We start from the raw sequence: 25,000 nt of genomic DNA, 5'->3' as shown, positions 1-25,000 counted from the left end.
GCCAATGACACACTAAGTATAAAACACACACACACACAAAACAAAAATTTCAAAAAGGCAGAGAGTTTAAGACAAATACAAGGGTACAGCAGTTGTTTGACAATTCAGTGAGGGAACTCGTTGTTTAATATTTAGTGTTTCGAGAATAAGCAGTTCTTGAGGACTGCTTGTATAACCAATAATCTTAAAATCTTCATAGTTGATATTGGCTTTGCATTTAATGGTATGGCTGCGTATATTAGAGGATTCTGGGTTAGTTAATCGGCACCCGGTTCTATAACTTATCCTCTGTGGGAATCGGCCCTCACCTTGAGAAGCCGCCTGGTGGATCAATATATTTTCCTAAATTACATTTAGGACAATTGTACTCATAGACAACACCAGACGACATCAAAGGCGGTAGCCGATCCTTAAATCTGAAAAGAGAGCCGATACTTTTTGGGTTCTTAGAATTAGTTTAAGATCGATGGCCTTAATATATTTTTTTGACGAAACACTAAATATTAAACAAACGAGTTCCCTCACTGAATTGTCAAACAACTGCTGTACCCTTTGTATTTTGTCTTAACTCTCTGCCTTTTCAAATTTTTTTTTGTTTTGTGTGTGTGTGTTTTATACTTAGTGTGTCATTGGCCTCTGGATTGGCAGGTTTACCCTCCAGTGTTTTTAAGTGCATCTGTATTTAAGTATGTTGTCTGGTTTTTTGCTATTTTGTTTCTAAATGCGTCTGTGTTTGAGAGAGTTGTCTGTTCTTGATAATTTTATCTTTTTATGTTCTATTTTATAAATTTTCCTAGCTTGCTCTCTGCGTTTTTAAAGTAAAGTCTGTATATAACTCTTTTAATTAATTTATATTAATATATTGTATTTTATTGTCGTAGATCTCCTGATGATGTGATTAAGAATCATGAAACGTCGGAATAAATGGTTACTGTGTCATCTGCTTCTGTGTTCCTGCCCTTTGATCTTGATGCAAATGTGATGTGCGCTGTGTCGCCTTTGCTCCATGGTTATATATATATATATATATATATATATATATATATATATATATATATATATATATATATATATATATATATATATATATATATATATATATATACATATATATATATATATATATATGTGTGTGTGTGTGTGCATCAACATATCTACATTCATACATAAATTGTCTAATATTTACGACACCAAAAATTCAGTACAAACGAGCTGCCACAAAAATTACATATGTATACACACACGGACGCATAGGCTAATCGCAAACCTAATGAAGGCAGCACAGAAATATGACTCTGTAATGCTGACAGAGAGAGAGAGAGAGAGAGAGAGAGAGAGAGAGAGAGAGAGAGAGAGAGAGAGAGAGAGAGAGAGAGAGCTCGGCATTGTTCCCGGGTGCTCCTATATCTACAAGATGCTGACATATATAAATGCCGCATGCCGCCGATCTTTTGTTCTTCCATTGTTGGAATACTGTTCTCCTTTTGAACTGTCAGCGGCATCACGGGGCCTTCATCATCTACACATAACTGCTCCAACTGCTCCCCGCCTTTTTCTGTACACACATTTTCGCCTTCAGCCGTCGTGGGAAGATATTATTATTATTATTATTATTATTATTATTATTATTATTATTATTATTATTATTATTAACAGAAGCGTACCTGTATCAAAACCGACGGTGATATAGAAGGGTAGAGATGGTAAGTCTTGACTCTAGGGACGTTACTTACCGTCCCGAAGCTCAGACTAGGGTCTCTTCCGTTTTGAATATTTAAAGGCCAGTGGCGAGAGAACGGCAAATCTGAACTTGGAGTGCATCTACCGTAGAATGGCTCTGTGTGTGGGTGTATGTATATTTATATGTGTACAGTATATATGTATATACATATATATACATATATACATACATATATATATATATATATATATATATATATATATATATATATATATATATATATATATATAATATACCGGTACTGTTACATTTTATAAGCGAGATTATTCTTCCCTACAATTCAACGAGACCACTCAACTGACATTTCCACACTCACATTGGGCTCAACAGGATGACCTGCTCTTCGATAAGGAGTTAAAAATTGGAGAAAGGTGAAGTCAAGCCGTTGGGATGGATAAACAAGAAGAAATCGAAATGAACTTGTAGAAAGTAAAAGTCAAAGAGCAAAGGGCACGGGAAGCTGTAAGCGATACTCCGATGCATCAGAGGAACTCATGTCTGGCCCCACTCTTCCTCAAGCATTCTTCTTCTTCTTCGTTTTAACGTGCTTTTTCCCCTTTTTATATGGGGTAGGCACGATGCCTTCTTTTGAAGGACTTTGATTTGGCGTTGGGGTAGGCCGTAGCCTCGATCGGCTTCCCTGCTTGACATCATTTAGACCCCGGTAACGAATGTGTACATGTATCGTACCAAATCCACAGCTCCCTTTCTCCCAGCTGCGAGGAGAACTGGGCGGTTAAGTTCGAGACGTGTGAGGTGTCTGTTATGTTTTTAGAAGATGTTGGAGTGGCTTTGTTTATGTGTGTATTAGTCTGTAACACCCATTTGCTTTCAGCAAACCTATCCGTTGACTACATACGTAATCCTGGGGTGTCTACAAGGATAGCAAAGTGTCTGCCTCTCTGACCGGTCGGCTGCGGATTTGAACCCGCGCCACAGACCTCTATGAAGTCTGAGGCTGCTGCTCTACCGACCGAGCCATCGAGGCTCTCCTCTTCCTCAAGCATTACCTGAACGTTATATCCTTGTAGTCGGACACCTGGAGTCAATGCGTGCTACTCTCCCGGCAGTTTCCGCATCTTTGACCAATCCCAGAGGCCAGGGAGCATTAGAATCCTGGTGTTCCTCTTGTTAAGTCGGACAGCAGTGCTGCTTTGACTTTCATGCATTTTTATTTGTTGTAGAGTAATCAAATCACTTTTGATCGCTATTTATTCTTTTATCTATTTTACTGCAAAGTTTTCTCTATTCGAATGTATTCGTATTTCTTTTTGTTCTCAAATTCTATATTTATCATATTAAGTGTTATATTCATATAGCGAAAATTAGTTATCAACTGAACGGCTTTTCGGATTGCTACATGAATGTATATGTCCTTATTAAAAAAATATAATACGTTAACAAAAATCTTTCATTACTTAGAAGATCAACAATATGAATAGTCATCACCTGCCTCGCTTTTTAACAAATTACAGCTGAGATGATCCAATTAAACAGTTCAACGAAAGAACAGCAGATGACGCGTCAGCCTTATTACAGAAAACGAGGCAGTTATCAAGAAACATGAATATGACCATAACAGAATTTTTCGTTTTGGTGACAAGCACAAGCACGTGCACTGTCACAGGGGCACTGAACGTATACACTAAACGTATACACAGACGCAAACACAAAAACTGCATACATGGGCCCGTACTTACACCATCCTGCTTGCGCACATATGCAGTTCATAACGCAAACGCGTCGAAAAGACTGCTAATCTCCAAATTTACACTATATTAGCAACGTTTTCGTTAATAGCAAAAATTTTAACACAAAAATCGGATTATAATGCACACTACCACTTTTAAGTGTGCGAAAAAAAAATCAAAACTTAAAACAAAAGTTCCCAAAGTTTTCAAAGATCATAATGGCCCAGCAACTATCAATCCATAAAACACTTCAAACACTTAGGAGAAAATCGATATAGTTGAAGGACTTTAGTCTTGAGCGAAGGGTGTGTCTAAACAGAAAAACGTATAGTTACTTTTCAATGCAGAGGTCGACGAGGGAGTATCCCACTCTTGCTCTCATCCACAAAAATTACTTTACTTAAATCTCGCTCTTGAAAAGTGAATTCCTCACTTTTTGCATAAGAAAGATCATTTCTACTTCAGTCCTGGCGTAAAAAAAATGAATAAACAACAATTGACAATTGCGAAGGAAATGGCCATTTTACGCTATCTGTAAGACTGGAGAAATACCACCCACTTTAAACTAACTTAACATAGGAAATAACATTCTACGTGACCGGCGGAGCATAACCACCTTGGAATCGTCCCCCTTCCCCCCAATCTCAACTATTACGACTGACGTAAAAATTGCCAATTCGACTGATATATAAATAGCCAATCTCATAACTGATATCTAAACAAAAGAAGTAAAAATTGCGCCAAAGTTTCTTCGGCGCAATCGAGTTTTCTGTACAGCCGCTATAGCGTATAATCAAGGCCAATGAAATTAAATCTATCTTTCGGTGGTCTCGGTATAATGCTGTATGAACCGAGGCTCATGAAACTTTAACTAAGGCCCGGTGGTGGCCTGTCCAATATCGCTGCCAGAAGCACGATTATGGCTAACTTTAACCTTAAATAAAATAATAACTACTGAGGCTAGGGGGCTGCAATTTAGTATGTCTGATGACTGGAGAGGGGATGATCAACATACAATTTGCAGCCCTCTGGCCTCAGTAGTTTTTAAGATCTGAGGGCGGACATAAAAAGTGCGGACGGACAGACAAAGCCGGCACTATAGTTTTCTTTTACAGAAAACTAAAACCAATCAACAGATATAATCGTTTTGGTGAATGCATGAAAATAAATAATCTGACCAAGTATAAAGGAGCACTGATATATACGTACGTAGTTTACAAGGATATTAAACAATATTTGTGGCTTAATATTTGTGAAAATGTATGTATGCAGGTATGGATATGTGTATATATATACATATATATACACATCTATATATATGTATATATATAATGTATACATATATACATACACACACACATATATATATATATATATATATATATATATATATATATATATATATATATATATATATATACAGTATATACATACCTGTACACATGCATTTTCACAAATATTAAGCCACAAATATCGTTTTCATATCCAGTTCACTATTCCCTGGGAACAACTTCCATCCATTGGGAATTATAAAGTGCTTGGTCCCCAGTATGATTCGAACCGATGACTGATTTAGAAACGAATATAGACAGTGACATAGACAACCCAGCTATCAAGAGAGATGCGAGTTGATATCTACTCTGCCATACATATATCTGTCGAATTTAGGTACTGTACTTAGAATCGATATCAGCATATCTCTACAATGACAGATGATTGGCAAGTTTATAAGAAAATTATGGCAAAATTGTGACAAAATTATGAAATTTTGTCACGTACGCTTAACGTACTTTTATATTCATTTATATATATATATATATATATATATATATATATATATATATATATATATATATATATATATATATATATATATATATATATATATATATATATATATATATATATATACACCTGTCCCCCACTGGACGTCGGCCTAAGAAACAGGAGATCAGCGCCTCCCCTATAAGCCTACAGAGGCCCAGAAGGACTTTAACTTTAATATACGAGTATAATATATATTCATAAATATTAAGCCACAAATATATTTTCATCGAAAATTATTCGGCCATTCTCTGAAGCAGCAATCCTAAATCACTGAGCATTTTATGAATTGAAGCACCAGTCTTGCACATTAACAGCTGGAATTCTAATTTCTTTGTGTCGTGTTTATTTCCAAGTTTGTTCTGTTCCAGACCTGAGTCAGCTACGCAAGTGTAAAACATCTGAATTGAGAGTGAATGTTGATCTACAAGGCTTCACTGACGTACTATCAATAAGTACACAGACTAAATCTGTCAAGAGCAAAGGCCATCGTTATGGATAACCTAATGCCGCTACCAATCAGGCCCGAGGAAATTAACCCACGGGCCCTACCCCCCACCTAAAAAAAGGAAAGGAAAGAAAAGAAAGACGAGGAGTGAATGCTTAACCATAAAGGAAGCGATACACAAAACAGCTTTTGAGAAAAGTAGGAAATTCATAAGAATCGGCAAGCAAGAGTTGGAATGCTGAGTTCTGTCGTGATAGGCTATCACTCCGAAAAAGCTGAAGTCTGGCACGCAGAAACCGAAAGGATTTGGGCGAAACTGTAAGTAACGATGTCGAAGTGACAGTGAATCACATAGCGCACACTCGGGGATTAGCTATGGCTCGGTGGAATTCATCAACCATAAAAATTTGGCTTAGAGGAAAGACTGTGCTAGTTGGGTACCACAAATGATGATCACAGAGACTATGGATATATATATATATATATATATATATATATATATATATATATATATATATACAGGTATATATGTTTATGTATACATACATATACACATATACTGTATATGTATGTATATATATATATATATATATATATATATATATATATATATATATATATATATATTTATAATGTGCGCATGTGTGTGTGTTCAGAACACATTAAAAAGCAAACTGACAAATGTAATGGTGAGATGAGTCACCATTATATTCGTAGTTGTAAAGGTTAAGATAGATGGAAGCTCAAGTTGGTCTGGTGTCAAAATGGGACTGAGACAATGGCGCGTTATGTTCCATTGCCTATTTAATATTTTAATGGATGGAGTGATTAAATACGTCAGAGAAAAGACATTGTTTCTATTCATACTGAACGAACCAAAGATGCGATTAACTTCATAAGCAAGATCCCACATGACTGCTCAAAAGCCAAAAAGAAAGTTTAACATAACACATATGAAAATATCAAACGGATAAAAAATAAGAAGAAACATACACTAAAATACAGTATTAAAAACTAGTTAATTGAAGTATTGCAAAATAAAAAAAACCAGATGAAATATAAAAAAAAAAACAATAAATTTTTGTCGATAAATTAGTCTCAGATTAACTCGGGGAAGGATCTCCCAGGTGCCACTGTGATAATGATCAGTACCTGATGTCAGCGATGAGGGGAATTAGACTTGAAAGCCCTTTCCCTTCCTTAGAAAATCACTCGCATCTCCTTTTTCTTTTCTTTCCTTTCCTTTTTGATCATCCAGAGGGACGGTAATGAAATCTTGACATTTATAAGGCTAATAAACTTTGAGAGGAATCAACAGCTGGAAGAAAATTGTGGTTAATTAAGTTAAGAACCGCAATTTTCTCAAGCCAAAATTAGGAAACAAATGAAAAATGTCTTTTTCTCACTTGCAACTTAAAATGGAAGCCTGTAAGTAATAAGAATAATCCGCATTAAAGAAGAAATTAAATAACACGAATTATGAACACTAAATGAATTCAGAAAAAAAGTTATTCTTAAAGCGAAATAATATAGACAGCATATAAATATAATCTTTCATATGGAAAGAAGTCTGTTGGGTACAATAGAGCGATAAAAAACTTCCTTCAACTTTTTCATTCTCATTATTAAAAAAAAAGTTGCTGGAATGAAATGGTTTAAATTAGCTCAGATATTAATCGACATTAAACTCAGATGAAATTGGCAAACTTTGAACACTGGCGCAGCCATCGCTGTCTCGGGCAAGACAATCTCTTAAACGATTAGCGCTTGTAATTGGTAATAATAGCAGTTGGCAACTCTCCAGAAGTTGAAAGGGTTGACAATTGCGTATTTACGCTCCGAGGTTCAGTAATCACCGGGAGACGAGAATGGCGAGACCTCCCGTCACGCATGAATGTATGAAGGCGAGTGAATGTCAACAATTTATACACATGAATGAATTGATCTCTCCCTCCAAATATATATATATATATATATATATATATATATATATATATATATATATATATATATATATATATATCCATCTATGCATATATATGTGTACGTATATATATACACATGTATATATACATATATACATAGTATATATATACATACACACACATATACTGCATATACACATATATACACACACACACGTTTGGGTGACTCTTTTCTTTTACTAAGGAAACTATATACAAAAATATGATATATACATCGTTGAATGAGGAGTCCTTACTTGTTTACACATGTACACGTAGACGAAACAATCATATATTAGACTGGGTGTTTAAAAACAAAACCACACCGACACTGCACATACCGGAACAATCCTAAAGACACTCTGGGATGCACATACCAATGAGGTCCTCTTGATCACTCACAAAGGGCAGATATCTAAAAAGGACTAAGTAGTGACGGGGCTTCCCCTTGAGGGTTTTTTTCGTAATTTTTTCACGTGAGAGCTAACAAACGACGCCTTTTCTCGTATTCCTAAACTTACTAAAAAAAAAAAAAAAAAAAAGCACACACACACGTTACAGAACGTTCGAGGAAAGCAACGTTCTCTACTACACTCGTTCGAGGGGTACCGAGGGGAAGCTGCCCTTTCCGGGCGTCCTTCTGACACACACCGCCAACGGTACAGCGACGCATTGTATGTCAAGGCTACAACCCTACGTTTTTGCCTGGATAGTCAAAACAGTGCCCAGATTGTATGACACAAAAATCATCAGCGTCTGCATCCGGAGAGCGATTTCCCGCTTCCCCTCTTATCATACCTCTCAGAATGGGCCAATATTACCTCTCATAAAGGGTCAATAATAGATACTTCACCCGTGACATTAAGCAAAGAAATGAAAAAGGTACTCGATGCATGTTACACCTCGATCTCTGACCGGGGAGCTCTTTGTTGGGCGAGTCGGTAGAGCTGCGGACTGTCACTAGATGGACCGGAGTTCAATTCCCCGGCCGGTTGATGAAGAGTTAGAGGAATTTATTTCTGGTGATAGAAATTCCATTCCTCACTATAATGTGGTTCGATTCCACAATAAGTTGTAGGTCCTGTTGCTAAGTAACCAATTGGTTCTTAGCCACGTAAAATAAGTCTAATCCTTTCAGGCCAGCCCTAGGAGAGCTGTTAATCAGCTCAGTGGTCTGTAAAACTAAGGTATACTTAACTTTTCTGACCGGGGACATGACGTCTCAAATGAAAAAAGTACTTCACAGTACGCGCACGAGCTCCAAATAACGGGACGATGAATGTTTTCGGGGATAAAGATGGATGAAATATAACTCAATCCAGCATGTAAGAAACCACAAATCTTATTTATCACGAGAATAAGTAAAGATCAAACCATCGGATGACAAACAGCCACGCCCCACCTGTTTATGACCCATTTAAAAGCGACTGTAGTTAAGTAAACTACTTCTTAAGCACTATCCGAAGATACCCAGCAGCTATGCTGATATGACTACCTTGCGTATTTCGGAGCAGATGTCGTGCCACATCCAAAAGGATGCCATCAGCAGGCACAGCAAAGCGACCTATGGCATAATCTCATCGAGATCAAAGCTTACTTCCACTGTCCATAGTATAGCATAGTGTGGTAAATGTAAAGGAGACGGCCGCACGAAGGTAACGTTTATTAATATAATGTTTTGGTGGAGCAAAACAGAAAAGGGTATATATAATGAGGTACAAGTGGGAAATATACCGAGATTATGAGAGATTTACCGTCTTTTGTCCTTTTTTTTCTTTCATCCCCAAGGGGCTGGTATTAAACATGAAGGAAGCTCCTCCGGGCGCCATGTTTAGTAAAAAGCCCCTCGGGGGCGAAACTAAAAATATAAACGAAACAGTAAATTTCTCATTATCTCGGTACATTTCTCATATTATATCACCTATACTACATTATATAAACCCTTTTTAAAATCCTTCTGTCAAAAAATTACGTTATTAAACGACATTTTCGTTCCGCCGTCTCCATTACCTTTACCGATAGTGTACCTGAGAGCTGCCACCTGCGAATCTTGGAGGCACTACACATATTACGCCTGAAACCATCCGTGAAGGTCACACTGGAGACGCTCCTTCTACCCATCAGCGCCAGGAGACCCATACAACCAGTATTACCCAGAAGAGACGAAAATACTGGTGCCACACAAGAAAGGTGCTGCTATAGCACTGACGGAGTGACACCCGGCAGGCGATCGGCACGGTTACAGAAACAGCACCTTGACCATCGCGGTGATCAAACAGTGCAGAGCGAAGTAAAGACAGCGGACAGCAACAGTTTATGAAGACATCAAGGGAACCGACAAAAGATACCTACGAAACCGCAATACCGTCCGACAACTTCACATATGTGCCTTCTTGTCATACCCCTTATGAAAAATGTTGCCAACTTTTACTGAACCCCTTCTTAGGCAAGTATGGCTAAAAAATATCAGGTTACTTCAACGCCGAGGGATAAACACCAGAACGTGTTGGGAGTTTTCCGTTTCAACGTTGGGACACCAAGATCGCTATAAAGGACAAACTGTGTCATTTGTAACAAAAGACATGACATTAAGGAGTGTTTTCGTAAGTCCAAAAGTGGTGAAAAGACGATACCAAAGTGTCCTAGCTTATATGTGAACCATTGTATGCATGGTTTAAATGTTGCAGTATTAAACTCGCCCATTCTGTACTATGCTCTTTCCACCTATTTTATCACACCTTCGAATCTTTGAAACCTGACAGTGAAAAAACCAATGACTGCGGCAGTAGAACTTCAGTTGTCACTGGCGAACTTATAACGAAAGAAATAGGAGTTGAAATCAGCAGGAAAAAAGGAAGACTTCCACTGTCCGGCTTGCCAACGACTGCCAAACCTGTCCTAAATGACTTAATTACCTTTTCCTGACACTTCCACTTTTACCAACCCTCCCCCGATATTGCAACAGCTTAAGAATTACTACTGCTCAGTGACCCTTTCCCCCTCAGTCCCTCGCTAGTTAATGACCGGAACTAGCTATAACTCATCCTCTTCATCCAAGGTCTAGGAACCTTTTCCTTATATTTACGCTCTTATTCTCATACTAAAATAATTCTTCCTTTGACCTTACGAAATGAACTCTATAAAAATATTCTTTATATTTTTCTCGTATTCATTTCTTTTCCTTTTAGGTCTCTCCACACAGGCCGAACTAATTAAATATAGTTCTAACGACTTCCACTTTTTCCGAACTCCTAGGAATATTTCCAACTAAGTTTGAATACTTCAACTTTCCTTTCTGGCTTTCTCTGGCTACACCAGGATTCACATATGGATACCTTAAAGCTTGAAGGGGTTTATTAAAACAGCAGCTACTACGTCATCGCCTTTGTTGCTTGGAAAGAGTCCAAAGATTCACACAAGGCCTTTTATATACCCATTAAAAGTAGCACACCGCATTAAGGCGAGGCGTCACTGCTGGCCACATCCAAGTTAATCTAAACCTCTTACTCTGTCTCTGTCCATCGGTTCACAACAGGCCTCTTATCCCGTTCAACACTTGCCATGCTGGCATAAGACCGGCTCAATCTAAACAATCCATGTAAACCTTTAATACACTGCATATCGAACAGCAGTTGTGATCATATCGTGCCACAACGGAATGAAACGTCTTCAGACTCTAACTTTAGTGAATATTTTCCCGTATATTTTCATATCTTTATTGATTCGTTCCTTAGTCAAAGAAAAGGAGTGCCCGATCATGCCTATGTCCTACAAAAGTTACAATTACGAAATAAATATGGGTAAATTTTGAGGATAATTTATGGTCAGCCCCCAAAAACTCATGAGAAAAACTGAGAAAGTGAAAATAAAACCAACTATGCTATTGCAACCATACTTTACAATGAATCTCCCCTTAGTCGTAATAATGATAATTATGCATATCATCAGGATCTTACGCGTTTTTGAACCGAAAGCCTCTTCACCTTACTATTAATAACACTAAAATGCTATGTGCAAGCAAACAAACCGACCTTGCCCTGTCGCCCTAATACGGGCGTCCCCACACCGTAGAGTTTCCCGGCCCTTTGGAAGCTTCGCTAAACCGGCTTACCGACTGACAAGCTAAAAGCATGAGCTCGGAAAAGGGAAAAAATCGCATTTGGCGAAAGTGCCCCTGCTGAAAATAGTACTGCTCAATCCTCTTCGGTAATGGTGGCTAAAGTCTATATATAGGAGCAATAATATCAAGAATTAACAAAGCGACTAAAGCAAAGACTGTTTTGAATTTGAACAGTTACCGCGATTATTGGTATGTATGACTACCGCTACTTTTGTTGAGCAGAAATGACCAACAATCGCTGCTCGTTTTGCTAAACATAAATTACCAATCATATCAAAATGTTAGCATATGCAGTGCTAACTCATAACCACGTAACAAAACAACAATAACAAATTAACCTACGACAATAAAACCAATTATTGTTAAAGCAGCAAAACCACGACATAAACACAAACCTCCGTAACCATTGGTGTCACCTTACCTGTAACACTCAGGTAGACATTCCTGGCAATCTTGGGATCCGAGTTAACTTGGCACTTGTAGGTCCCGGAGTCCCGGGGTTGGCTGTACTGCACGTGCAAGGTCCAGTCGTCAGTTTCGGAGCTGTGCAACACCTGCAAAGGAATAAAACGAAACCACTTAACATGGAGGTACATGTGAACGAACAAATGCAACACACCTGCAAGGAAGGAAGTAAAGGAACTTAATAGGTGATTACAGGATGAAAAACCATTGCAACGCCTAAAAACAAGGACATGAAAGGAACTAACAAGTGAACGAACAAGTGTAATGTACGCAAAGGAAAATAACGCAATCAAGAGGACTCGGTCAAAAGCATACCTCTTCCAAAGTCAAACATCAGTTTACGAATAATAGCAAGGAGCGCAATGCATTCATTATTATTATTATGATTATCATTATTATTATATTATTAAATTCTGCATGGACACGTCTAGTTTCGAATTTTGTATGTTTTTTATCTTACTACACAAAATGCACTATGTGCCCGTGTTTTATAGAATACAAATTCTAAAAGCAACAGACTCCACGTTTAGACTTGATGTCCAGCCAAGAGCAAGCCTTTCTCATCACTGGTCTTATATAAGTATACAGAATGAAGGCGCTTTAACATGAACTTCGGGACGTTACATAATCCCTAGAGTCGGGACTTGCCGTCTCAACTCGCTCTCTTATATCGGTCATTGTTGATGGTATCGGTAGTACCAGTTTACAGTCGCATAAAACACGGTTTCCATGGCAATAAACAGTCACATCCTCAGCAGTCTACCAGTTCTGCGCCATCTGGGGATGTAACTCACTGAAAATCTACATCCCCATTCGTCAGTATCCGGTCTTACATTCCTGAGACATCCTTCCAACATCAACACACAAATACTGTAGCACGGATGGAAATAAACCGCATTCCAGTGTTGTTGGCAGAAGCAATTAACAGGGCTAAACAGGCGAACTTGGTTGATGGCTATATTCCTATTCACTTAACCTTGACCTGTAATTTGAAGGTCATGATAAATCTTTTATGCCTCAGAAAACAGAGGTCTCTGACCTTCAGAATTAAAGAGAAATGAGAAAGTAACAGGTATATTTGTGTGAACAGAGTCCACAATGGAATGGATAAACTAAATAACAACAACAAATCGTAATGCCTGTGATAAATAATAACAAAAGACATACTTGAAGGGGGTCCATGAAAACTGAAATGCTCATTTCGTTCGTAATTATCACAGCAATCAGAGTCAAGGAATGACTAGGCTCTACATTGCAATAAGACGATGCCCAAATTTAGAGTAATATGTTACTGTAATAACCATAATGTCCTCAAAACTTCTCAAAATCTTCGCACTTTTGGATACGATTGTCCTAAGCGCCTGAGATCCAAATGCAAGAATCTGAAGCAAGTCTGACGTCCGTAGCAGGATTCGAACTCACATCCAGAGTATCAGAACGAGTTCATGATGCCGACCTGACCACTAGAAGGGTAAAATTCTATTGCCTCTAATACATAGGCTATATCTGTCGAATTCAGATACTGTACATCTATTAGAGCTGGAATAGAGCCATCCTCACCATCGTACACCACTCGTGTGAAGAATTCGAGAAGTTAAGAGGGCATGGTGGGGTTTACAGTTACATACGTATCTAGGAAAAAGTGACCAGTAGATTCTACTCAGGGTAGTATGTTTGTGTGTACTTACACCCATCCATTCCCACACAAACATGTATAATTTCTATCACTGAAATAGGTATGTGGTTTGCACCTACAGATATACGTACACACATACATACTTACACACACGCAGGTGCGCGCGTACACAACACATACACACACACACACACACACACACACACACACACACACATATATATATATATATATATATATATATATATATATATATATATATATATTATAGCTTTGGCTTTATGGCTACCGCTGTTAACTGATGGTGTCAGTTGTTTCCTTCTTCTTGCTTGAGAATATTCGGCTTCGGATCTGATATTTCTCAAAATATTTCTCAAACTTGAACTTCATTCCATAAACCAATGCTTTTGTTCCAGATTCCCTCTCAGAAGAAACCGCAGCCTTCCTCTTTTTTACGTAAGCGTGACAGTATGTGTGCGCATGTTTACAAGTGCATAAAATATAATCGGAATATATTCCGTAGTGGGGTAATGCCGTCAATGCACCTCGCTTAGTGTACTGTAGCCATCTGTAAAATCTGTACAGAGCTCCCTCTGTCCTTAACTGCACCCAGTTTTTAGCCTTTTACTTTACCGCCGTTTCCGCTTCCCATCTTCAATCTTGCTGTCCACCCTCTCCAACTATTACTTCTCTGCGCAGGAGTGGGGTTTCTCTCAGTTTCACCTTAAGCTCCTTGTACTTCATCTCATTTATTTTCTGAATCTCTTCATCTTGCTGTCCAACCACTCCAACTCCCTCTTTTTACTGCTTTAAGTGCTGAATGACCACAAGTCCCCCAGTGCTGGCTTGAAAGCCAAAATTTCATATACTAAACTAAACTTAAGACCGGAACATGTGAAGGGTCAAATCACTGGATTATTGCAAAAAGAGTAAGTCATCTTTAAAGAAAGAGAAGAGCATCAACAAAGTTTTCGTAAGCAACAGAGACTATATCAGACAGTCACGCCCGTCTCGGTGTCTTCACCGTCAAAACAGCTATGAAATTGAAAAAATTCCAATTACAGAAATAAAACTTCCAAAAGGAATCAAAACTAACAATCCTTCAATGTAAAAAAGAAATGAATTCATGAAGTGTAAATCTCAACACAGAGGAGAGACATCAGCACAAAGGAAAAATAATCCGATAAGGAGAAAGGAAGAAAAAGTTAAAAATGAGTCTACAAAAAATGTAAAAAAGAAACGTATAAAAAAAGAGACTAGGCGCAGGTTTAAGGCAAATAAAAAAAAAGATACGATAAAAGAATTAACAGAAATGCTGTTTTGCCGTAAGGTAGGGGAAAAAATAGAAAACCAGAAAAAGATAAGAGGCACAGACTTCAGAAATAAATTTGTCCGGGGAATACGTAAAAACGGATAAAGATCAAAATGTAATAAGCAGAGGGTTTAGAAAAATATTGGTCTGTCTCCTGGCTGAATCTCTGAACCGTTTCGTGGAGAAATCTTGGCCCATCTTGTATCTTCTCATGGCTCCTCATGGGAAAGGAGGACGGCGTTTAAGGAGCAAATAATCCCGTGTGCAATCCACTGTAAAACGATATCCTTTTCCCCTCTTCGCGAGAGTCTCTCTCTCTCTCTCCAGGTTGCATGGTTGGACGACCGACCAGTGGGTCCTCGGCTACGAAATAAACTGTAAGACGAGAGAGAGAGAGAAGAGAGAGAGAGAGAGAGAGAGAGAGAGAGAGAGAGAGAGAGAGAGAGAGGACATTGGAAATCGTGAGGGGTGAGAGAAAGAGGGAGAGAAGAGTATAGTTCACTACATTAAGAGGGATTGAATACGGGCGGATTCTGAAGTGAATTATAAGATATAGAATCACATGATGATCTTATTAAGATATACTGAGGGTTACAGAAGCGAATTCATAAGATATAGAATCACATCATGATGATCTTATTAAGATATACTAAGGGTTACAGCTTAGCATTCGCAAATTTAAATAAAAAACTATCTTTCCCTGTGCACGCACACACACATATGTGCAAATGTTTGTATGTGTCCGTGTGTATGTATGTGTGCTCGCGCGCGTGTGTATCCATTACAAATTTAACAAAGTTTCCGCACTTCGGAGAGCATCTGATTACTCCCAGCTCTTATGAGGCTACATGTAACAACCAAGCCTTAGAAATTGACAAGTTATCGGGACTACTCATAATTACATGGCACAAAGACCTTCCAGTTCGCGGAACCATAATTCATTACGAACGACTCGCCCATTGAGAGCGTCTGATGATAAAACTTGAGTAAGGTGGAACCGTGGAACAAATGCCTCAGATGTTATCACCTGCCTCCCTCCCTCTGCAGATTGGTAATGAGGGCCTGGTGGCGCGACCGGGAATGGAGGAATGGAAATAAGGGAGTGGATAGGCGACGGAGGAATGGAATAAGAAAGGAGAATGGAAGAATGGGAAAGAGAGAATATCCTTGTTAGTAGTGAGAAAGAACAAAAGAATAAAAAAAGTGAAAAGGCAGATGGGATGAATGGAAAAATGGAAAAAACAAAGACAGGGACAAGGGAAGAATGGCGGGTGAGGATGGTTGAATGGAAGAATATATGGGTTTGCGAAAAGTGAGATAAATGAAGAATGGAAAGATGACGAGAGACAACCAAGGAATAGAGAAGTGTATGCAAGAATGTAGAAGCCTAGACATAGACTGGAAACATGGGAAAGGTGGAATGGCGATTAGAGAGAACTGAGGAATGGAAAAGCGAATTATGGGAGAGTTTGGAAGAATGGGAAAGTGAAGAGAAAGAGAGAACAGAAGAATGGAAAACTGGGCGGAGAGAGAATGCAGGAAAGAAAAAGTGTAGAGGCAGGATGGAAGAATAAAAAAAAAGTCAAGATTGAGAGAGACTGAAAGAGTGGAAAAGTGAGAAAACTGAGATTGAAAAATTGGAAGAGTGTAGAGGTACAATGGAAGAAGAGAAAAGTGAATGAGAATTATAAGAATGGAAAAACACAGAGAGAGAATGGGAAAATGAAAAATGAAGGAGGAACACACACACACACACACACAAACACACACGCACACACACACAAACAAAATGGAAAAAAATAAGCTTGTGATTGTAGAGAAAATAGAAGAAACGACAAGTGAATACTGAATGGAGGTTAGAAAAAAGGAATGAGAGAAAATGGAAAAATACAAAGAAAGACTGCAAGAATTAAAGCAATGAAGAGAAATGGGGAAATAGAAAGTAAGTCAAGCAAGTAAAATGAAATAAATAAAATCGAAAATCTAAGGGAAAGAGAGAATGAACGAATGGAAAATTAGTGAGAGAGAGAGAGAGAGAGAGAGAGAGAGAGAGAGAGAGAGAACTGAAAAGAGAACAGACAGAATGAAAGAACTGAAAAGTGAAGAGAGAGGAAAGAGGAATGGAAAACAAAATGAGAAAATAGAAGAAAGGAAAAGAAAGAAAGGGTCTGAGCATAATGAGAAAATGGAGGAATGAAAAGTGAAAAGAGAGAGACTGGAAAAATGAAGACCGAGATATTGGGAGAATGAAAATTCAACAGAGAGAGAGAGAGAGAGAGGAGAAGAGAGGAGAGAGAGAGAGAACAACGGAACATAAAAGAAAAGGAGAATAAGAGACAATGAAGTAAGTGGAAAAGACAAATGAAATGGGAAAAGTAAGAGGAAGAGAGTAGAGAGAGAGAGAGAGAGAGAGAGAGAGGAGAGAGAGAGACCTGGGCTCGATCCTGATGTGAGTCAGAAATTTTTGTTCCAAAGGTGATTGTGTTTTGGTTATTTATATCATATATATGTAATTATATATATCAATATATATATATATATATATATATATATATATATATATATATATATATATATATATATATATATATATATATATATATATATAGATATATATATATGTATATCATACAAAGGTTGCAGACATTACAGAAAAATGTCACAGTGATTTCAATCCGGTGCCTTTTTTCCCTAAAATAAAAAAAAAAGAAAAAGAAAAACTCAAATATTTGCAAAAATGACTGTGAACTTTCTCCGCTGTCTTTGCACGTCGACTCGAGTATAATCAAGGCCAGTAATTCCCCTCTGTCGTGGTATTCAAGAGCAGTAATTCCCCTCAGGTGCGGCGCTGACGTCACATAATTCCCATCCGATGTTTCGCTGACCTCCATCTCAGAAGCAAAACCAGAGGAGGAATATTCTCGGAAAGCACGATGAACAAATAAATAAATAAATATAAAGAAAATGCAAAAAATTAAATAAAAAATACAAATTTAAAACATACCAAAATATTTTTAACGATAAACCACATGATACACAGATTCTAGCTGAATTTGGTAAAAATATATATTAATATCTTAAAGTGTACATAAACAGCATCAGACAAATAATGAAATATCAAATTTAAATTAATTACATAACTAATATCATTAGCAATTAAAGTGTGAAAATTCATGATTTTATATAAAGGTCATCATACTTAACATTTTATTCAACCTTATCTCTGTAGAATATATATATAAATAAATAACGGATGAAAAAGAGAAAAATGAAGGGATAATTATATTCACATGCACATTATGCATTATATATATATATATATATATATATATATATATATATATATATATATATATATATATATATATATATATATATACATATATATAAACTATTTATCACATCACCGTGATTCATATACAATCAGAAAGCTACAAACGTCCTTTAATATCCAATTCACTCTACCTCGGAAATAATATATTTTCATATATGTTACCGAAGGGGAATTTTTAGTTGATAATAAGTCCACCGTCCCGTGGGATCGACGTCACCTCTCTTGTGGCCGATTTCGTTAGTGCGTCACTGTAGTCCTGATTCCTCGTCCGTCGCTGGTTCGATCCCACGGGACGGTGGACTTATTATCAACTAAAATTCCCCTTCGGTAACATATATGAAAAATATATTACCTCTCTTGTGGCCCGATTTCGTTAGTGCGTCACTGTAGTCCTGATTCCTCGTCCGTCGCTGGTTCGATCCCACGGGACGGTGGACTTATTATCAACTAAAAATTCCCCTTCGGTAACATATATGAAAATATATTATTTCCGAGGTAGAGTGAATTGGATATTAAAAGGACGTTTTGAACTTTCTGATAATACATATATATATATATATATATATATATATATATATATATATATATATATATATATATATATATATATATATATATATATATATATATATATATATATATATATATAAATTAACTGAACAAAAACCATAACCAGGCATCGATTAAATGTTCTATAAATACTCAGGGCCACAATACCCTTCAAGAATAGAAATGAATCAATATAAACGGATTTTCTTTTTTTTCAAAATAAAATGCTAATCTCCAAAGGGCCCTGGAGAGGCATACCGTTGTTCTATACAACTTTTGAGCAAACCCAGAGTTATATCGGTAAACCCCCTTAAGTGGAGAGAGAGAGGAGAGAGAGAGAGAGAGAGAGAGAGAGAGAGAGAGAGTAGTCATATCCCGGAGTTGTGTTCTCGTAGCGTCAAACGAAAATCTATCAAAGCTGAGAGCGAGAAATTTGTCAAGTTGCACAAACATCTTTCTTGTAAAGAATTCTATGGTGACTTTTGGAAATGAAACCTACCCAAATCTCAGTAACTAATAGTTTTTCCTAATATAAAACGTTTGCACGCACATACAACACACGAGGGGCTGTAGCAACACGTCCTGTATTTACTTTGAACGTGTGGCTGCGGAGCAGATGAAAAGTAATTTTATGGTAGCTGGTCTGCTTAAGAAGAGGAATTTCGATGCTTTGGCCCTGAATGAGACAAAGGTGAAAGGGTAATGCGTGCAGGGACGGGAATAACTAGTTGAAATGTGTAGAGCTAGGGGAGGTGTACTGATCTGGGCGTGACAGGGGTTGTAAGCACGGGTGAAAAGATTACAGACGCGTTATAGTAGTTCGAGAACTGCATGGGTAAGACTGAGTGAGACCAGGAGAAACCACTGAGACGGTGTGTTAGGGGTAGGGTTAGAAAACAATGAAAGAGACTGTTTTTGAGAGAGAAGAGGAGTATATGAGGAGGGTGTAAAATTCTAATGTGGGGTTACAGAGTCAGCGAGGAAGACTGTATAGAAACGAGAACAGTTGGATGAGGAAATGAGAAGTTTAGTGAAGGTAAAATGACATAATCTAGGGTGTAATTGCAATACAGAAGGATGGGTTGTATGAAGAAACACAGGAGGAAGAAACGGTGATTAAGAAAAGGAGAGATAAAGAGCGCATGTAATAAAAGAAGGGGGAAAAGGTTAGTAGGGACTTCAAGGAAAATAAGCTATTCTGCAGGGAAGTACATACAAAGAGAAATGTTAATGAACAAATGGATATAAGAATGAAAGTGAAAGTGGAGTGATGCCGCCTGAAGAAGAGGAAGCCCTGGGTCGATGGAGACAGCATTTCCAGGATTTGTTGGATGTGAAATATAGAGGAAAGACGGAGTTAAACAATGACGACTGAAAGAGGTCAGGGTCAGCTTGGGAATGTTTGGAGAATTATAGCTGAGGATATAAGAAGGGCAATTAAGGGGCTCTGAAAAGAAAAGAAACCGGTTTAAAATTGATGGGCTCACAAGTGAATTCGGTGGTGTGTGTATGTGTGTGTATGTGTGTGTGTGTGTGTGTGTGTGTGTGTGTGTGTGTGTGACTGAGTGGCTAATGTCATACTATCATTATTACAGGCCAAGCTGTAAATCCAGTTGAAAAAGTAGAATGCTACAAGCACAAGGGGCCTAACAGGGAAAGTAACCCGGTTAAGAAAAGGAAATTGAAATGTAAGAATAAAATGTGTATGAAAACAAAAGAAAAATTAAACAGATGAATAACATCGCAGAAACAAATTATTCAAATAACAGTGAAAAAGAAACACAACATTACTAATAAACTACGAAGTGAGACTTATGTTAGCCTGCTCGACAAAAAGCATTTGTACTAAGTTTGAAATTTTTGAAATTCTAACGATTCAATGTGGTCACAACAGAAATGAAACGTCTAGAAAACTGTGTGGTATCTAACCTCACTGAGGAACAGGCAAGAATTTTAGAATGAATTAACTAAATATCCAGCTTTACGTGGGGGAAGGTAAAGTCTGGGAATACATGAAAGCAAAGGATTTTCAGAATTGTGAAATACTTATACAGCACGTAAAATCAATTAATTGAACGATGGTACCACAAATTGCAATGTGAGTCAGGTGCTAAATATCAAACAAGGAACGATATTCAACATATGGAAAAATACGACAAATCAAAACATTTCCTCACGGTAGACAGGTCTCCAAAAATCTTGAATTGCCTGCTCAGTATACTGACTTCCTGCGTTACTGGAGAAGACATGAAACAGATATGTTTCTAAATGTGTTGTTTGTACCGAAAGAAAAACTGAAAATGTTTAAGGCATGTTTGAAAGAAGGAAAGAACGAAGGAAAGATCGCAAAGGAATGGGCAAGAAGAATAACTGGTCTTTTTCATAGGAGCAAACATGACAGTGGATCAAGAGCCCCTTATGTGAGAAGTTTGACAGTAAACTGTCTAGTCTTCATTTGGCACACATGAACCTAAAAAAGTTTACGGTAGAGTTGATAGAGGTTCTATGGAAGAGGGTGAGAATGTATGGTTAAGAAGGTAAATAGTTTAGCGAGATAGAAAAATAAATTATGGTAGAGATGAAACAGGTGCTAGTTTGTAGGAATAAGCATGACTATTAATGTTGTGGATCACAGAAAGTTTATTTTATACTTTTAGGTACATTTTGAAATAAAAGCGTGGTTTTAACATTTTTCAAATTAGTTTTATTTGTGATTTTTTAGTGTCTGACAGTTGAATAAGTACTGTTTGCAACACCAAGTGACTGAACCGATTGCTTGCACGGTCGTTACGAAAGCGTACGAATCTATGGTCTCAACACTGCATATTTCACACCTATGAATACACAATCCCTTGCCTAGGTGTTTCTGCATACTACGCAACGATAAAATTGCAGTAGTGTTCAGTTTTTTATTTCAATTTTTTTTTGTAATATTGCACTGTCACCGACTTTGAACATGTACACCAAATCTGGGTGAAATTGGTTGGGTAGAAGAGGGTAAAAAATCGGTTGCAAGTTTTGACCCAAACAGAGACAAACAAACAAATAGATAGACAAAGAAGTCAAGTTAAGTAAAAGCGTGTAAAAATGATCTAAGACAAAGGTGTGTTATTTCTCCATGGCTAATTCTGACCTTTAAGGGTGGAGTGGTGCAAGATGTCAGAGGAAAGAACAGTACAAGAACTGTACAAATTTGTGGGATAAGATAGGCCATGAATGGAATATGGAATGTCTGGTGGTCACAGACGTCTCAGTGCTAATAGGTGATAGGGACTGAAACTACAACGATTAGTGAAAGAGTTTGAAAGTATTTGAGGAGGAGAAAGTTGTGAGTAAACTTGAGCAAGAGTACCGTTTTGAGGATAAATATGAACGAGGAGGGTGGAGCAGTTAGTTAGTAGGACAAAAGGAGAATGGAATCAGTAGTTCCTTTTAGGTATTTGGTAGCATAGTTTTCTCATGATAGCAGGCCGAAAGACGAGGAGAGGAGTCACCCAGTAAAGAAGCAAGAAAGGCAGCAGGATGTGTGCAAATTGTTAGGAAGATACTAACAGTGCCCATGGAAGCCAAGGTTGGAATATATGAAGGGACAGTCGAAATAACTATCCAGTATGGAAGTGGAGTGTGGCAGTTGAATGCAAACGAAGGAATGAGTGAAAACTGTAGAGCTGAACACAGTATTTACAGTATGCGAAGAAATGAAAGGGTGAGAAATGCAGAAATATGGAGTGGAAAAAGGGTTAGTGTAGGTGCAAGGGTGGATAAGTTGAACTGAATATAGAGTTTAGGCCAAAGGACAAGCACTTGGACCTATGAGGTCATTCAGCGCTGAAACGGAAATTGACAGTAAAAGGTTTGAAAGGTGTAACAGGAGGAAAACTTTGCAGCTGCACTATGAATCAACTGTTAGGAGGAGAGGGTGGAAAGTAAGATGGAAGAAAGAGAATGTGAAAGGAGTTACAGTAAAAGGAACGAAAGGGGCTACAGCTAGGGGACGAAGGCACTGTGCAAAGAACATTAAGTAATCCCTTCAGTGCACCGCATGACGGCACCACCCCCTACCGGGGGTGGCGGGTTGGATAAGTGGTCTGAGATGCTTCAGTACTGTGGGAAGAATGGAGGATGACAGACTGATGAAAATAATACACAACTGGAAAGTGTTAGGAAGAAGGAGGAAAAGGAGACCTAGCAGGCAGGGATGGATAGAAAGTGTGAAAGAGCTAGAGGAAGGAAAGAACTAGATAACTAGGATGCAAAAGAGAGGTGAACAGCCCAGTGTAAGTGAAGGGTTCGAAGCACTGCTGGTGAGCCTTCTGTGTAGGTTTATTAAGCAGCTAGTGTTATGGAAGTTTACTTTACAGGGATTCATTAACAATATAGCAGTTTAACTGCACAAGTGGCAATGAGAAATGTCTTTGCTTTTCTGGAAGGCAACTCTGTAGGAAGAAATGGGTTGATTGATTGATTACAGCTACTAAAACTGGCGTCACAACACCTAGGTTATTGACGCCATCATAAATTAAAAAAATGAAAATAAAAAATGGGTTAATAAACATACATACAGATTATACATTTAAAGATAACGTACATCATTAGTGAAAAGCAAAGCAAACCCTGAGAGAAAGTTAAAAATTCATTTTCTGCAAAGTTCATAAATTATCGACAAATTTACAGCAGACTTTACACATATTCATACTTCAATGAATACATATAAATATGTCACTAATTTCTCTGTCTTATATATTTGGGAATAAAGAAACTACTGGTAAGAATGAAAGAATGTGAATATTAAATAAAAGAAACAGAACCTCTGCTTCCATTTTTTATAATTCATCGTATTACTAAAGATAAAATAACTAATCTTAGAATGAAAAGATGGAATTCTATCGCAGCTTCGCTTTTTCCCTGGTTTACGTGGGCTTCTTTAGAAAGGACGGTTCTTAAAACTGTATACCTTTGTTTTCGAGACCCTTCTTTTCTCATGAAAATGTAAGAAGAATGAATGTTTCAGCTATACAGGTCAATTCCACCCTCATTAACACTTCAGAAGCGAACGCTTCAGATTCACTTAAGGCCAAATCACCTGATATACACAACAGACATTCTTGTTTTTTCATCATCAAACTCAATGGTTCGTTTGACATGAGCAGCTCAGTCTCTTCCAGAGACAAATTCAGGCGGCAAATACTTTGGGTTTTGAATCATAAAAGTAAAAGTTTTCCCTCGGAGGCACCTCTCCTCCAGCCTCTGAATGAAAAATCTTGCGAGACGAATATTCTATCCGTTATACAGAAACAGCGGAAGGATTTCTTTCGTTGATTTGTTTCGTTGACGTCGACATACTTCCAATAAATTATCTTGAGATGAGCTTCATATTTTCTGCAGAAAAAAAAAAAAAAATTGGTGCCTTATGTCTCAGTCATAAGTTGCAAATGAAGTGGAAAGCTGGGAACAAATAGTTTCACGGAAATATTCTCAAAATATGTCACAATTGATCTGTCACTAATGAGGGTAGGACTATACCTACAAAACACGTGTCAGGTGTAAATTCTTGGTTTCCAAACGTCAGTATGTTCGCAGGTAGTCTTGCTAGCATATATATTGTATATTGAATTTCTACTGTTATGTACTAGTCCTCTGAAGATGGATAAGCAATAGAGCCGACACCGGTCAGGATTTACATCCTTCATTATTTTCCCGTGGTGTTGGGTATATAACAAGTAAAAAATGCGCCGAAGTTTCTTCGCCGCAATCGAGTTTTCTGTACAGCATATAATTCTGTATGAAACTCTCAGCCACGGCCCATAAAACTTTCAGTCACGGCCCGGTGGTGGCCCGTGTTCCTAGGCTGACCAAATCGAAATAAAAAAAAAGCTACTATATCGAAATTAAAAAAAAAAGCACCTTTGAGGATCT

At 37.7% G+C, this 25,000-nt stretch overlaps 1 protein-coding gene across 1 annotated transcript in view; it reads right to left on the bottom strand.

Moving 5' to 3' along the window:
- LOC136840265 (neuronal cell adhesion molecule-like) overlaps window positions 1-25,000 on the bottom strand; it is a 1,114,986-nt gene that overhangs the window by 176,689 nt on the left and 913,297 nt on the right. Inside the window, exon 5 of the mRNA XM_067106910.1 lies at window positions 12,210-12,342. Within this exon, the coding sequence (XP_066963011.1) occupies window positions 12,210-12,342 (133 nt within the window). The remainder of the gene's footprint in view (window positions 1-12,209; window positions 12,343-25,000) is intronic.

Source organism: Macrobrachium rosenbergii, chromosome 7 (genome assembly GCF_040412425.1).
Source record: "Macrobrachium rosenbergii isolate ZJJX-2024 chromosome 7, ASM4041242v1, whole genome shotgun sequence".
In the NCBI taxonomy this organism is placed as follows: domain Eukaryota; kingdom Metazoa; phylum Arthropoda; class Malacostraca; order Decapoda; family Palaemonidae; genus Macrobrachium; species Macrobrachium rosenbergii.
The sequence above is the reverse complement of the archived record's forward strand: the minus strand, read 5'-3'. Positions and strand labels throughout refer to the sequence as shown.